This window comes from Lacerta agilis, chromosome 8, assembly GCF_009819535.1.
Source record: "Lacerta agilis isolate rLacAgi1 chromosome 8, rLacAgi1.pri, whole genome shotgun sequence".
NCBI lineage: Eukaryota > Metazoa > Chordata > Lepidosauria > Squamata > Lacertidae > Lacerta > Lacerta agilis.
Window position 1 is genome coordinate 9,811,865 of NC_046319.1, and position 12,502 is coordinate 9,824,366.

A 12,502-nucleotide genomic window follows, 5' to 3' on the forward strand; every position below is an offset into this window, starting at 1 on the left:
AGCTGCTTTCTTCTTGGGAGCCAGACTCCCACTGTCAACCTAACAGTGGTGGAGATTCATTCTCTGGCACCGAGGGCGGGGCACGCATACTGGGGGCGGGCGCTCAGCCGGTGGGGGGGGGGCAGCCACGATGGCACCCCACCGGGATCGCAACAATGGGGGCGCCGCGGGGGAGGGGGATTGCCCCTACAAGTGCAACCTAAGTCCAGAGCTGGGGGAGTCACTCTCCGGGGTTTCAAATCCTGGCTACTCGGTTCTTCCAGATGAAGATATCAGGGATTGAACCAGAGACCCTCTTGCAGGAGAAGCATGTGTCCTCTACCAATGCGCCTTCACAACACTGCTAAAGGCTACATTCGTGTTTCCCAGACTTTGGTTTCCAGCTGTTTTTGGATTACAGTTCCCACCATCCCTGCCCGTTGGTCCTGCTCGCTGTGGATGATGGGAGTTGTAGTCTAAAAAGAGCTGGAGACCCAAGTTTGGCAAAACTTAACTCCATCACGTAGCCCAGGGTTTCTCAGAGTGTTTTAATCCATTTTCTTTTTCCACGCACCCACCCACTCCCGTTTAGAAGCAGGACCATGTTTAAATGTCCCCTAAACCGGAGGACGTTTATCTGAACTGAGCACGCCGCCCTTTGCCTGTGCTAACACGCCCCACAATCATTCCCCTCCCCTCCCCTTTTGTCAAACTTTTGATTTTAAGCTCCTCGGGGCAGGAGAACTTCTCACGCGCCACTGATGGCGCTGCACAAATAAAATGTATCAACCAAGCATGCAAAAACGAGATCTGATACGCCCTCTCCAAACATGCAAACACACATTCCTGGACCCTGGAAGCGGCTCGAGCTGATCCCGACCCAAAGAGCCCATAACAAGGAAGTGGGCTTCCATTTACTCCTCCGGACCAATTAAATGCATAAAATAAAACATCCACGTGAGCCCAGCCAGCTTGTTTCAATTAACTCCCCACCAAAAATAAAAGGGCACGTGCTGATTTGTGTTCAAGCTTCTGAAACCCACCAAAAAGTCTTTCCTACTTTCTTTCTCTCCCTCCTCCCCTCCCCCAACTCAAGTGGTCCAACACATCCGGCGCGAAAGCCTCTCCCCAAATGCTGTGTTCCCCTTTCAAAGCCACCAAACTCGCCATCCTCCGAAACCATTTCCTGATCCAAGGCAAATACACCCTCCCCACCCAAGATCTCAGAGATGGTGGGTGAGGGGCATTTGCGTAGCCAGAGGGGCAGGGGCATGGCAGCTGCCCCCCCCTTAATCAAGTAAATAAATAAAAATACTTAGGGTAGAAACTTTGACATTATTTTCTGAGCACTTGGGGTCCAAAGAAAGTAATTCCAAACAACTCTTGTTGAGACCTTTCATACCAATTGAGCCAGGCAGAGAGGATGACGACAGGTGGGTGTCCTGCCCCTCCGTAACATAAATCCTGGCTTTCAATCCCAACTTCCCATCCTCATCTGCCCCCCCCATCCCGCGCACTAAACCCCAAACACTCCACACGCACTCACACAAAGCCGATTTCTCCAAATTAAAAAGGGGGGTGTCTCCCCCGTTTTGCCAACCACCATCACAACACCCCCGAGTCCTGAAGCTTGGGGACTCACCACAGGGGCTGACGGCTTGTCCCCACATGGCCAAGGGTGTGTGACTCAGTCTCCGCACGCGCCACCTGATCTCAGATCGCCACCTGATCCCAGATCGCCACCTGATCCCAGATCGCCACCTGTGCAAAGACAGAGAATACCGTACTTCGAAAAGGAGATTCTGATCTGGAACCTGTTGCTTAACAGTTGCCTGCCAACCTTCCACCTTCCATTTTGACATCGCCGCCGCCCTGCCTGGTGGTGCGAGCAACGCACCTGCTGGCTGCGCTCACCTGCCTCTTAGCCCGGCCACGCCCCCTGCCTAGGGCTTGCTGATCGGAAGGTTGGTGGTTCGAATCCCCACGACGGGGTGAGCTCCTGCTGCTCCGTCCCTGCTCCTGCCAACCTAGCAGTTGGAAAGCACATCAAAGTGCAAGTACATAGGTAGGTACCACTCTGGCGGGAGGGTAAACGGCGTTTCCGTGCACTGCTCTGGTTCGCTAGAAGCGGCTTAGTCATGCTGGCCACATGACCCGGAAGCTGTACACCGGCTCCCTCGGCCTGTAAAGCGAGATGAGCGCCACAACCCCGGAGTCATCCACGACAGACCTAATGGTCAGGGGTCCCTTTACCTTTAATAGAATAATAATAATAATAATAATAATAATAATAATAATAATAATAATAATAATATTCATACCCCACACATCTGGCTGGGCTTCCCCAGCCACTTTGGGCAGCTCCCAACAGGACTCTAAAAACAGAAACAAAAAAGGAAATTCTTTCCAGTAGCACCTTAGAGACCAACTGAGTTTCTTCTTGGTATGAGCTTTCGTGTGCATGCACACTTCTTCAGATACCCGAAGAGTTTGTTCTTGGTATGAGCATGCACACGAAAGCTCATACCAAGAACAAACTCAGTTGGTCTCTAAGGTGCTACTGGAAAGAATTTCCTTTTTTGTTTCGACTATGGCAGACCAACACGGCTACCCACCTGTATCTAAAAACAGAATAAAACTTCAAACATTAAAAACTGGCTCCATCTTGGGGCCGGGGGTGTGTGTGGTCTGGTCCACTCCTCTTTACCCAGGCCTATGGCTTTAAATAATCTATGGCTTGAGAATATGGGAGGGAGAGGACTGTTATTATGGTGACTAGAGCATGCCTGTTGCCTGGACTCCATCTGCTGTGGCGCTGTCTGCTGAATCAGACCTCCGTCAGAGGGAGGCTTGGAAATGAGGAAAGCTTCAGAGCAAGTGGGGTTGTTTTTGTGACTTAATAATTGTTTATATATTATTAGCTGTGACGGGGGGTTGGGCTAGATGACACTTGGGGTCCCTTCCAATCCTACAGTTCTATGGTTTCCTTCCCTCCTTCCCTCCACAACTCACAGCCACCACTGACTCTTCTCTCCACAGCCTCCAGTTGTGGAATGCCCATCTACACCCCCAATGCCAGGGTGGTGAATGGTGAAGATGCCATCCCTTACAGCTGGCCTTGGCAGGTAAGGAATCTGCTTCTCCTTCCATTCTCTTGTGCCACATTTAGAGCTGTTTTTTTTTTAAGAAGAAGCAGCAGTAGCAATAACAACAACAAAACTTGTTGTTGTTGTTCAGTCGTTCAGTCGTGTCTGACTCTTCGTGACCCCATGGACCAGAGCACGCCAGACTCATGTTAGTAGCTTCGAGAACACTGTCCAACCATCTCATCCTCTGTCGTCCCCTTCTCCTTGTGCCCTCCATCTTTCCCAACATCAGGGTCTTTTCTAGGGAGTCTTCTCTTCTCATGAGGTGGCCAAAGTACTGGAGCCTCAACTTCAGGATCTGTCCTTCTAGTGAGCACTCAGGGCTGATTTCTTTGAGAATGGATAGGTTTGATCTTCTTGCAGCCCATGGGACTCTCAAGAGTCTCCTCCAGCACCATAATTCAAAAGCATCAATTCTTCGGCGATCAGCCTTCTTTATGGTCCAGCTCTCACTTCCGTACATTACTACTGGGAAAACCATAGCTTTAACTATACGGACCTTTGTCGGCAAGGTGATGTCTCTGCTTTTTAAGATGCTGTCTAGGTTTGTCATTGCTTTTCTCCCAAGAAGCAGGCGTCTTCTAATTTCGTGACTGCTGTCACCATCTGCAGTGATCATGGAACCCAAGAAAGTGAAATCTCTCACTGCCTCCATTTCTTCCCCTTCTATTTGCCAGGAGGTGATGGGACCAGTGGCCATGATCTTAGTTTTTTTGATGTTGAGCTTCAGACCATATTTTGCGCTCTCCTCTTTCACCCTCATTAAAAGGTTATTTAATTCCTCCTCACTTTCTGCCATCAAGGTAGTATCATCAGCATATCTGAGGTTGTTGATATTTTTTCCGGCAATCTTAATTCCGGTTTGGGATTCATCCAGTCCAGCCTTTCGCATGATGAATTCTGCATATAAGTTAAATAAGCAGGGAGACAATATACAGCCTTGTCGTACTCCTTTCCCAATTTTGAACCAATCAGTTGTTCCATATCCAGTTCTAACTGTAGCTTCTTGTCCCACATAGAGATTTCTCAGGAGACAAATGAGGTGATCCGGCACTCCCATTTCTTTAAGAACTTGCCATAGTTTGCTGTGGTCGACACAGTCAAATGCTTTTGCATAGTCAATGAAGCAGAAGTAGATGTTTTTCTGGAACTCTCTAGCTTTCTCCATAATCCAGCGCATGTTTGCAATTTGGTCTCTGGTTCCTCTGCCCCTTCGAAATCCAGCTTGCACTTCTGGGAGTTCTCGGTCCACATACTGCTTATGCCTGCCTTGTAGAATTTTAAGCATAACCTTGCTAGCGTGTGAAATGAGTGCGATTGTGCGGTAGTTGGAGCATTCTTTGGCACTGCCCTTCTTTGGGATTGGGATGTAGACTGATCTTCTCCAATCCTCTGGCCACTGCTGAGTTTTCCAAATTTGCTGGCATATTGAGTGTAGCACCTTAACAGCATCATCTTTTAAAATTTTTAATAGTTCAGCTGGAATATCATCACTTCCACTGGCCTTGTTGTTAGCGAGGCTTTCTAAGGCCCATAAGAAGCAGCAGTAGCAACAACAACAACAAAACTTATATACCACTTAATTAGAGGAGTATCTCCAAACTTTTGGCATCCATTAATTAGAGGAGTATCTCCAAACTTTTGGCATCCAATGGTGTAAAATACTCAGTGGCTCCTATCCAATGCTCACCCTACTCAGAGTACATGGGGATGCGGGTGGCAGACCAACTATGGCAGACCAACACGGCTACCTACCTGTAACTGCAAGCTCTTAAATAGAGTTTGGATGGCCGTCTGTCAGCTATGTTTCCTGCATTGCGGAGATGGTGGTGTTTGGACCAGATGACTCTCGGGTCCCTTCCAACCCTACAAATCTACGGGTCTATGATGGCCTCTTCTCTGTGTTTCTCCTACACTCTCACAGCAAATCCCGGACGTATCAGGTTGTGGTAGGTGAATATGACATGGATGCGGAAGAAGGAAATGAGCAGCGCATTCCTGTGAACTCCGATGACATCTTTGTGCACCCCAAATGGTTCTCCATCTGTGCTGCTTGCGGGTGAGTGAGTTGTGGCCCTTTATAATAATAATATAATAATATTTTTATTATTTATACCCAACCCATCTGGCTGGGCTTCACCAGCCACTCTGGGCGGCTCCCAAAAATAAAACAGAATAAAACTTCAGACATTAAAAACTGGCTCCATCTTGGGGGTGGGGGGCTGTCTGGTCCATTCCTCTTTACCCAGGCCTATGGCTTTAAATAATCTATGGCCTGAGAATCTGGAGGGAGAGGACTGTTATTATGACGACTATTTTATTATTAGCCTATCCGTCCATATGCTTTTTATTATGGCTTTATTACGTTTTCATCACTGGTTTTCTGCAATGTTTTTAATGTTGTACACCGCCCGGGGATCTTCTGATAAACGACGCTATATAAACTGAATTAATAGTGATGGTGATGTGTGTGTTTTTTAACTGTTTAGAAAAAAAAATCTGCTTTAAAAAAGAAATTCAAATGGTGCATAAATTTAATGAAATAAATAAATAAACCCATCTCCAGTCCGGCACCAGCATTCTGGGCCAGCTGAAGCTTCAGGGCAAGACCCTCATCAGTTGCCCCTTGGGACGGGTGGGTTGGAAACCAGGGAGCCGACCAGCAGGTGGCGGCAGAGTCAATGACAGACAGGGCCAGCTCAGCTATATTTTTCTCCCCATCCTCCTCCTCCTCCTCCTCCTCCTTTCGGAGTATACAGTGGTACCTTGGTTCCCAAACGCCTTGGTACTCAAATGTCTTGGTTCTCAAATGCTTTGGTTCCCAAACGCCAAAAACCCAGAAGTAAGTGTTCCGGTTTTTGAACGTTTTTCGGAAGCTGAACGTCCAATGCTGCTGTTGACTATTGTTTCCGAGGAGCCTGCACCAATCAGAAGCTGCGCTTTGGTTTTCAAACATTTCGGAAGTCAAACGGACTTCCAGAATGGATTAAGTTTGGTGCTTTTGTTTTTGCTGTTTATTTTGCGTTTTTGTTGCTTTTTCGGTTCATTTGTTTTTGTGACTGTGTGGAACCCAGTCCAGCTACTGATTGATTGATTGTGTGACTGCGGAAATGGATAAAAGCCCCCCATCCAAACAATGACTATCATCAGTTCAGGTAAGGAGGAAAAAATTCTATCATGTACAATACTGTTTCATTTATTTCATAGTACAGCACATTGATTATTGCTTTTGTTTTATGGATCGATGGTCTCGTTAGATAATAAAATTCATGTTAAATGGCTGTTTTAGGGATTGTTTTTAAAAGCCTGGAACGGATTAATCCATTTTGCATTACTTTCTATGGGAAAGCAAGCCTTGGTTTTGGAGCGCTTTGGTTTTGGAACGGACATCCGGAACGGATTAACTTTGAGAACCAAGGTACCACTGTACTAAGGAAGAGGAGGAGAGGCAGGGCCATTCCTTGACCCAGATGTCAGAAGGCAGGCCAGTGGGTCTGGACGAACTGAAGCTGGTGGGGGCAGAACCGCGTTTGCCCGTATGGACCGGCCTGGGCTGCCCCACCAAAAGAGCACCCTCTTGACTCACTCTCTCTCTCTCTCTCCTGCTTGCCTCCATCCACCCTGTCCAGCAACGACATAGCCCTGATGAAGCTGTCCCGCGCCGCCGAGCTGAGCAACACGGTGCAGCTGGGGTGCCTCCCCCCCGCAGGGGAAGTGTTGCCTAATGATTACCCCTGTTACATCAGCGGCTGGGGACGGCTGTACAGTAAGTGGTTCCGCCCTTATCTGAAGGGGGCCTGGAGAGGGAGGGTTTTAAAAGAGAGGCCAGCAGTTTTTTTTTTTTTTAAAAAAACAGAGGTTGGGTGGCCATTTCTGCATCGCAAGAGGGTTAGAACAGATGACCCTTGGGGATCTTTTCAAACAGTTCTACGGTGCACACATATAAACAAGTTCTGCGTCCTCAGGGAGGCCAGTGGCGCTCCTATCTTTTTGTACAGAGTGAAATGGGATTTTGGTTTAGGGGGACGGGCTCAAGGCTGAAGCATCTTCCTTCCTTCCTTCCTTCCTTCCTTCCTTTATTTTATTAATTTCCCCATAAAAGAATAAAAGATAACAACATTTTTTAAAATTAAAAATTAGAAAACAGAAAAAATAACATCATAAATAAATTTTATTTGACTCCCCTCCATAAAACCTTATACTCTTCACAATACAATTTTAAACCTTCTTCATCTTAATACATGCCATTTAAAAGTTCTGCTAATGTCAAAATCAATACACAAAGCTCAAAAGATATGCATTAAACATTTAGGCCCTTCCCCTTTTAAAAATTCAAAGTCCTTTCTTTTTGGGTTTCAAGTTATCTAATTTATCCTGCAGAGTTGCAAAGTTTGTTTTGCCAATCTTCTTCTTCTTTGGCGGCGGCTTTTGCCTTCTGGAGGAGCTGCTGGCAGTTCTTGGCTCGGCATCGACTCTTGAGTACAGGAACAATGTCTTTCGTTCAGTACGTCCATCAAAACCTGTACATTTCAAATCACAACTTCATTTTTTTTTTAACAACAATCATTTTCCACATTCCTTTCCGATCCTAATATGTCTTCTCCCAGGCCCGCTTTTCTTAAATAAATTGAAGTTCTAATTTGAAAAACCAAATAAACTGCTTTTCTTAAATAAATTTATTTATTTGGTTTTTCAAATTAGAATTCTGCAATCACCTATCCAACATAAAACATAAAAACAGGATTCCAAAGAATCTCCTAGGGGACTTGCTTTCACACAGGAAGCCCCAGGTGGAATCTCCAGCTTGGCAACCCCAGAAGCTGGTAGCAGGGGATATTGGAGATGCTTCTCTGACTGAGTCTGGATGCGCTGGGTCCAGGCAGAAAAATGCCAAATTTACTTGAGCGCAACGCGCATCTTTCTTGACCAAACAACGTCGCAAAAAATAAGGGGTGCACATTATATTTGATGGTGTATTGACATTCGCCAGCAAATACTCTTTTTTTTGGTTTCAAGGTTTTGAAAACTGAGGTGCACATTAGATCCGATGGCACACCAGATTCGCGTAAATACGGTTGCATGGCTTGACGCTGGTCAATTTCTTCGTGCAGCACATAGTTAAACTATGGAACTCACTGCACAGGAGGCAGCATTAAGCCACCAGCCTATTGTGGCTTTAAAAGAAGATTAGACAAAAATCATGGAGCAGGAGAGGAGGATCAAGGGCTACTAGCCAGGACGGAGGCTCGGCTCTGCCTCCGCAGTTGCAATGGTCTTGGGTTCAAATCCTGCTTGCAGGTTTCCCACAGGCACCCTGTTGGCCCCTGTGAGAATGGGGTGCTGGACTAGAGGGACCACTGACCTGATCCAGCTGGCTCTTATGTTCTTATGAGAGTCCAGCAACATCTGGAGGGCCGCAGGTTCCCCACTCACATTTGAAACAATTTATTTAACTAAAACAACAACATTATAGCATATACAGTGCTTTTTTTCTTTAAAAAAATGTTTAGGGGTACTCAAGAAAATCACCATTTTATAGTTCAAATTGGGAAAAATAAATACAGTACAGTACAGTAAATGGACAAAAGTACAAAGATTCACAAAATGTTGAGGGGTATGCGTACCCCTGCGTATCCCCAGAAAAAAAGCACTGTGCATATATATCCATGTTTTTAACTGATGTGGTTAAGCAATTAAAAAAAAAACTTAGACTGAGTTTTAGCACACATGAAAAACTTAAAACAAATCCTTATTTCCTGATGAATAGCCTTTGGACTATAATGTAACTTAAATGGAAAACTATCTTTAGAAAGATCTTTCCTCCAAAAGCATTTTATTTTAAAAATCCAATTAAAATTAAAATTTAAAAATCCCGTTTAAACTTAAAATAATCCAATTTATTAGATTTTTTTTTAAAAAATCACTGATTTTTATCCACCCTGACCCCTGACCAACTGTGCCTTCCTTCTCAGCAAACGGCCCCCTTCCTTCCAAACTCCAGCAGGCCATTCTTCCAGTGGTGGACAATGAACACTGCAACCAGAAGGACTGGTGGGGAGGTGTCATCCGGCAAAACATGATCTGCGCCGGAGGAGACATCTGCGCCGGCTGCAATGTAAGTCCGGGGAGGAAATAGGAGTTTGGGCCCTTGGAAAACGGAGGAACAAGAGTCTTGAGAAGGTGCCTTCAAGGGATAGCAGATGTGCTGTGGCATCCAGCCCTCCAGATGTGGCCGGCGAGCACCACTGTAGCGTAGTGGTTAGAGCATCGGACTGAGACCTGGGAGAGAGCCGAGTTCAAATCCTCCCCCCCCCACGCCATCTAGGCAGGAAGCTGTCACTGGGTGACCTTGGGGACCAGCCACTCGCTCTCAGCCTCATGGGGCGATTATCGAGAGGACAAGACAGGGAGGAAGAGAAGACTGTAGGCGGAGTAGCTACATTGCAGCTAGGAAGCCAACCTTGTGCGCAATACTCTGTTCTTGAGGTTAAAACCATGTTCAAACACTTGTCAAAAGCTTTCACTTGCAGAAAACAAATGGTAAAGTTTAAGGAGCGCCAAACGTTGTTAGGAGGCACCCACCCCACCCCATTCCCCTCACAGAGCTACAATTCCCAGAGAAGTTTAATAAGCAATCCTTCTTCCCGGGAAACTCTGGGAACTGTATCTCAGGGAGAGGACTACAGTGGTACCTTGGTTCTCAAACTTAATCTGTTCCGGAAGTCTCTTCCAAAATCAAAGCGTTCCAAAACCAAGGCGCGCTTTCCCATAGAAAGGAATGCAAAATGGATTAATTTCCCATAGAAAGGAATGCAAAATGGATTAATTTCCCATAGAAAGGAATGCAAAATGGATTAATGTTCCAGACTTTGAAAAAAACAGCCACTTAACATGAATTTTACTATCTAACAAGACCATTGATCCATAAAATGAAAGCAATAATCAATGTACTGTACTAAAAAAACAATCAATCAGTAGCTGAAATGAGTTCCACACAGTCACAGAAACAAGTGAACCAAAAAGGCCTCGAAAACAAAAACACAAAATAAACGGCAAAAACAAAAGCGCCAAACTTAATCCGTTCCAGAAGTCCGTTTGACTTCTGAAATGTTTGAAAAACCAAAGTGCAGCTTCTGATTGGTGCAGGCATTCCGGAAACGATAGCCGACAGCCGCACTGGACATTCGGCTTCCAAAAAACATTTGAAAACTGGAACACTTCTGGGTTTTCAGCGTTTGAGAACCAAAGCATTTGAGTACCAAGGTACCACTGTGTAACAAACTACAGTTCCCAGCGAAATCGTGAAAGCCCATGTTCATAAGGTTGTGAATTTAAGCCACACTTTAACTTTTCACTGTCATAATTGGGGGGGGGGGAGGGAAGTGTGGCTTATATTCAGGTCAATACGGTATAGCAGGTAAGTATACCACAAACTTATTTTTCTGAGTGGGGAGCCTGATTTAGCGAAAGCGGCATTGCCTCTGCAAAAAAGGGGGGACTCCCTGGGAGAGCCTCAAGTTTCAAAGAAGTGCAAAGTATCTGGGGGTGAGACATCATTTCAGGGTAGTAGCTGACGGGGGCCGCATCCTGAGCAGAATCTCCTCCAGCGCTTTCATCATACAGCTTATTTTCAATCGCAGAGTTGTAGAGGGACACTCAACGGTCATCTAGCCCCCCCTCCTGATTTTTTGCTGCATTTTCCAGGGCGACTCCGGCGGCCCCCTGAACTGCAAGGCCGCTGACGGGAGATGGGAGGTCCATGGCATCGCCAGCTTTGTCTCCGCCTTGGGGTGCAACGCCCTGAAGAAACCCACCGTCTTCACCCGGGTCTCCGATTTTGAGACTTGGATCCAGGAAGTAAGCGGTTGCGAAGGAGACCCACCCGGTGGCTCCCATGCTTGGAAGCGCATTTCGGGACAGCGGGGTGACAATAGAAAATAATTTGGGAGGGCCCCCTTTCCAAAGCTTTCTTTTCCTCCCAAACCCCTGGATCTGAAATCAAAACAGCGTTTGCACGCAAGTACTTAGCCCCAGATTATCCAAGCAAGGCCTTCCTTGGGGCCAAGGTCTTCCTAGAATAGAATTGTAGGGTTGGGAATAGGAACATGGATGAAGCTGCCCTATACAGAGTCAGACCAGTGGTCCATTCAGCTCAGTATTGTCTGCACTGACCTGCAGGTTCAGGCAGGAAGTTCTTCCCAGCCATGCCTGGAGCCTTCTGCATGCCAAGCAGATGCTCTGCCCCTGAGCTTCAGGCTCTTCCATTCAAAAGTTTACTTGGGAGTGAGAGCTGGGAGGTTACTGGAAGCCCCTAACCATTGCAAGTGATGATTGAATCATTATTCTTACAAAAATCATTTTTATTCAAATATCAGCAGACCTTCAAAGTGTCCCTATTTTACAGGGACCGTCCCATATTTACAGAAGCCGTACTGGTTTCTGATTTGATCTCGGAATGTCCTGCTTTCCCTCAGGACCACCCCTATTTTCACCTGTGAACACTTGTCCTTTGACAAACTGCCCAGCTGAATTTCTCTCACCTGTAATTTGATGCTATAATTTATACCCAGCCTCTAATTCTACATCAGGAGTTTTATCTAAAATACTCTTCCTTTTCCTTCCAGAAAGCCCCCTTTCAGCGGCTTTTTTCACCGCTGGCTAGATGCGCCGATTGCAGGGGGTGGGCCCCCGCCTCAAGTGTCACCCCCCAGGGCGCTACCCGGGGCAGCCTGCCCCCCTGCCCCCTTGCTCCGCCCCTGCCATTCAGACCCCTAATCTTCCAGGTGGCCCACCTGCAAGGCTTACCATGATGTAGGCGTTTCTGTTCAGGAACTTGGTGAACGTCTCCAGACACCGAAAGTAGCACTTCAGGCAGCAAAGCAGGCACCCGGAAGCCTTGTTGCTGGAATCTACAAATGTCACAGGAGAATTAGGTAGCCGGGGCTTCAAAAGGACACGCTCCCATTGGCTGCTCCCAGTTTAGTGGGGTAGGAGAGCTGAAAATAACACCAATGTATTTCACATCTGGCAACCAATGTGCCCCTTTGGTTTCAGATAGTACATAGGTAGAAGAGTCTAAAGAGCCCGGGACTCGAATTTCCATGGCCCTCTAGCAGCTATGGTGGCTCATGTACCAGAAGTCATGTATTAACTCTCAACCTAACTAAGCCTCCTAAGTTGAATATTACTGTATTTGAAATTTATTTGTTTTTTTGCATTTTTGTACTTCTGTATTAAAATTACAGTTACGCCTTAAGGATGCCTCATAAAGGGGGGAAATGAATGTTTTGTTTTTAATTATTTATTATTATTTTGTGGTCATGTTTTTTGGGGGGGAGGGGGGTCATACTGATATACCGGTATATTTTGCTCTAGGA

The 12,502-nt window shown here is 46.3% G+C and overlaps 1 protein-coding gene across 1 annotated transcript; it reads left to right on the plus strand.

Moving 5' to 3' along the window:
- The first annotated feature begins 4,948 nt into the window (after nt 1-4,948).
- LOC117050909 (proproteinase E-like) lies at nt 4,949-11,066 on the plus strand. Its single transcript, XM_033156856.1, has 4 exons — nt 4,949-5,184; nt 6,755-6,891; nt 9,098-9,240; nt 10,830-11,066. The coding sequence occupies exons 1-4, from the start codon at nt 4,949-4,951 to the stop codon at nt 11,064-11,066; spliced, it is 753 nt and encodes a 250-aa protein (XP_033012747.1).
- Nucleotides 11,067-12,502: the final 1,436 nt, after the last annotated feature.